General features: G+C 35.1%; 1 protein-coding gene across 1 annotated transcript in view; it reads right to left on the bottom strand.

The window, feature by feature from the left end:
* The window catches only part of LOC106870287 (palmitoyltransferase ZDHHC5), a 153,307-nt gene that overhangs the window by 57,144 nt on the left and 93,970 nt on the right, over positions 1-2,193 (bottom strand). Inside the window, exon 9 of the mRNA XM_014916308.2 lies at positions 1,932-2,043. Coding sequence (XP_014771794.1) covers positions 1,932-2,043 — 112 coding nt within the window. The remainder of the gene's footprint in view (positions 1-1,931; positions 2,044-2,193) is intronic.

Below are 2,193 nucleotides of genomic sequence, written 5' to 3'. Positions count from 1 at the left end.
TAGCTTCATTTCTTTCAAGCCTACGCATGTCCTCAGCAGTCACGGCCCATGTTTCATGGCAATTCGCACACATGCATCATACAATCTACCTTTCACTCTGAATGAAATGCTCCTTGTCACCAGTAGAGGTAGGAGCTTTCTGAACTTTGCCCAGGCCTTGTTTCTCCTTCTGGCATGTGATGGAATCAGTTTTCTGTGCATCTGCCACGCACAAAAGCTATCTTCCTGGTTAACCTTCCTTTGATGTTGCTGCACCCCTTATATGTCGATAGCTTACACTGGGTACATCTTATGGAGTTTCTACCTATACCTTTTCTACAGATCAAGCAGGGCCATCTACCTGATGGGGTTTGTGAAGTGTTCGCCTTCCTACTTACTATGACTTTGGTTTTTGCAATATTGATTTTAAGGCTCTTGCATATATAAATGTATACATACACATATATACACACACAGATATAAATATACATATATAGATCTATATGTATATATAAATATGTATGTACATACATTTGTGTGTGTATATATATATATATATATACATGTATAAGTATACACTAAAACATATATATACATTGTTGTATTTCGGGACGGTCACTTTATTAATTTTTTTTTTGTCAAATAAACATATGCACTATATTCATTCTTCACTAATTTATTACTGTTCATATTCTAACTCATGTCCATTGTCTAGAAATCTTTCGTCACACATCTATGACCTCTTCAGTGACACTTTCCTTCTCTATGTGTACTCTTGCTCTACTTATTTCACATCAGGAATCTTGCAACACAAATTCATTAACGTATGTAACTCGGATATATACATATATATGTGGAGGTGCAATGGCCCAATGGTTAGGGCAGCGGACTCGTGGTCATAGGATCACGGTTTTGATTCCCAGACCGGGCATTGTGAGTGTTTATTGAGCAAAAACACCTAAAGCTCCACAAGGCTCCGGCAGGGGATGGTGGCGAACCCTGCTGTACTCTTTCACCACAACTTTCTCTCACTCTTACTTCCTGTTTCTGTTGTGCCTGTATTCACGCTGAATATCCCCGAGAACTACGTTAAGGGTACACGTGTCTGTGGAGTGCACAGCCACTTGCACGTTAATTTCACGAGCAGGCTGTTCCGTTGATCGGATCAACAGGAACCCTCGGCGTCGTAAGTGACGGAGTGCCAACAACAACATATATATATATACTTGGTTAAAGGTGTGAAGATCGCACATATATATATATAATATATATATATACACACACGCATACATATGCAGGTTGCTGTGCACTCACCTGTAAAGTCACTATTATTCTATGTATCATTCTCAGTGATATTTGGCAATAAAGCACCTGTCACTGAAGAAGTAGAGTACATGGAAATATGATCCGACAGTTCTAGCACTCATGCCAGATGGTTCTCATCTGCAAATGATATATATATATATATATATATATATATGCATGTGTTCTCAGTATTTTGCATCTGTATGAGAGGTTCACTCAAGACCAAATTTCATGGTATTTGTTGTTCTAGGATACAAAGATTGCCATTTGATATTCATTCTGCTTCCTTCACTTATATATATTACACATATATACAGACAAATAAGCATTCTTGTACAGAATATCTTTCATCTACTTAAAGCTATGGAATCTAGAGGTGAGTGTCAATTCTATTGATTATTGTGACTCTTAGGAAATGTTAACTATTCCACAAAAAAATAGCTCCCTTTCCACAAGGAAATATTCATTTTTAATGTACTTAATTTTCTACAATAATATAAGTATTGTTTGTATTCAGCCAATTCAATGACAGATTCAAACTTTTTAAGAAAAGTGTGTTAGTTATATCAATTTGTTAGTGAACATTAATGATGTAGACGAAGAAAATACATAAACATCAACAAAACTGTCCTCGTAAATACACTTACATCCACATTGGAATTACTTCTAAAATATATTATTCTTTTCTCATCCTTGTTTCTTTTTCTTATTCTCTTTTGTTTCTTATGCTTTTTCCAGCGTTTCGCAACATTTACACGCCTTAAAATGTATTTCAAAATAAACAAGTGGAAGAAAAAGAAAAAATAATTGCAATAAGTAAGAAATATAAACAAAGCTTCATATGTTGATAATTATTTTCAATATATTCTTATGATCCAAAATTGGCTATCAGATTTATTATCAATCCAT

The sequence above is a fragment of the Octopus bimaculoides genome, chromosome 16 (assembly GCF_001194135.2).
Source record: "Octopus bimaculoides isolate UCB-OBI-ISO-001 chromosome 16, ASM119413v2, whole genome shotgun sequence".
Classification (NCBI taxonomy): domain Eukaryota; kingdom Metazoa; phylum Mollusca; class Cephalopoda; order Octopoda; family Octopodidae; genus Octopus; species Octopus bimaculoides.
This window is presented reverse-complemented; position numbering and strand designations above follow the sequence as displayed.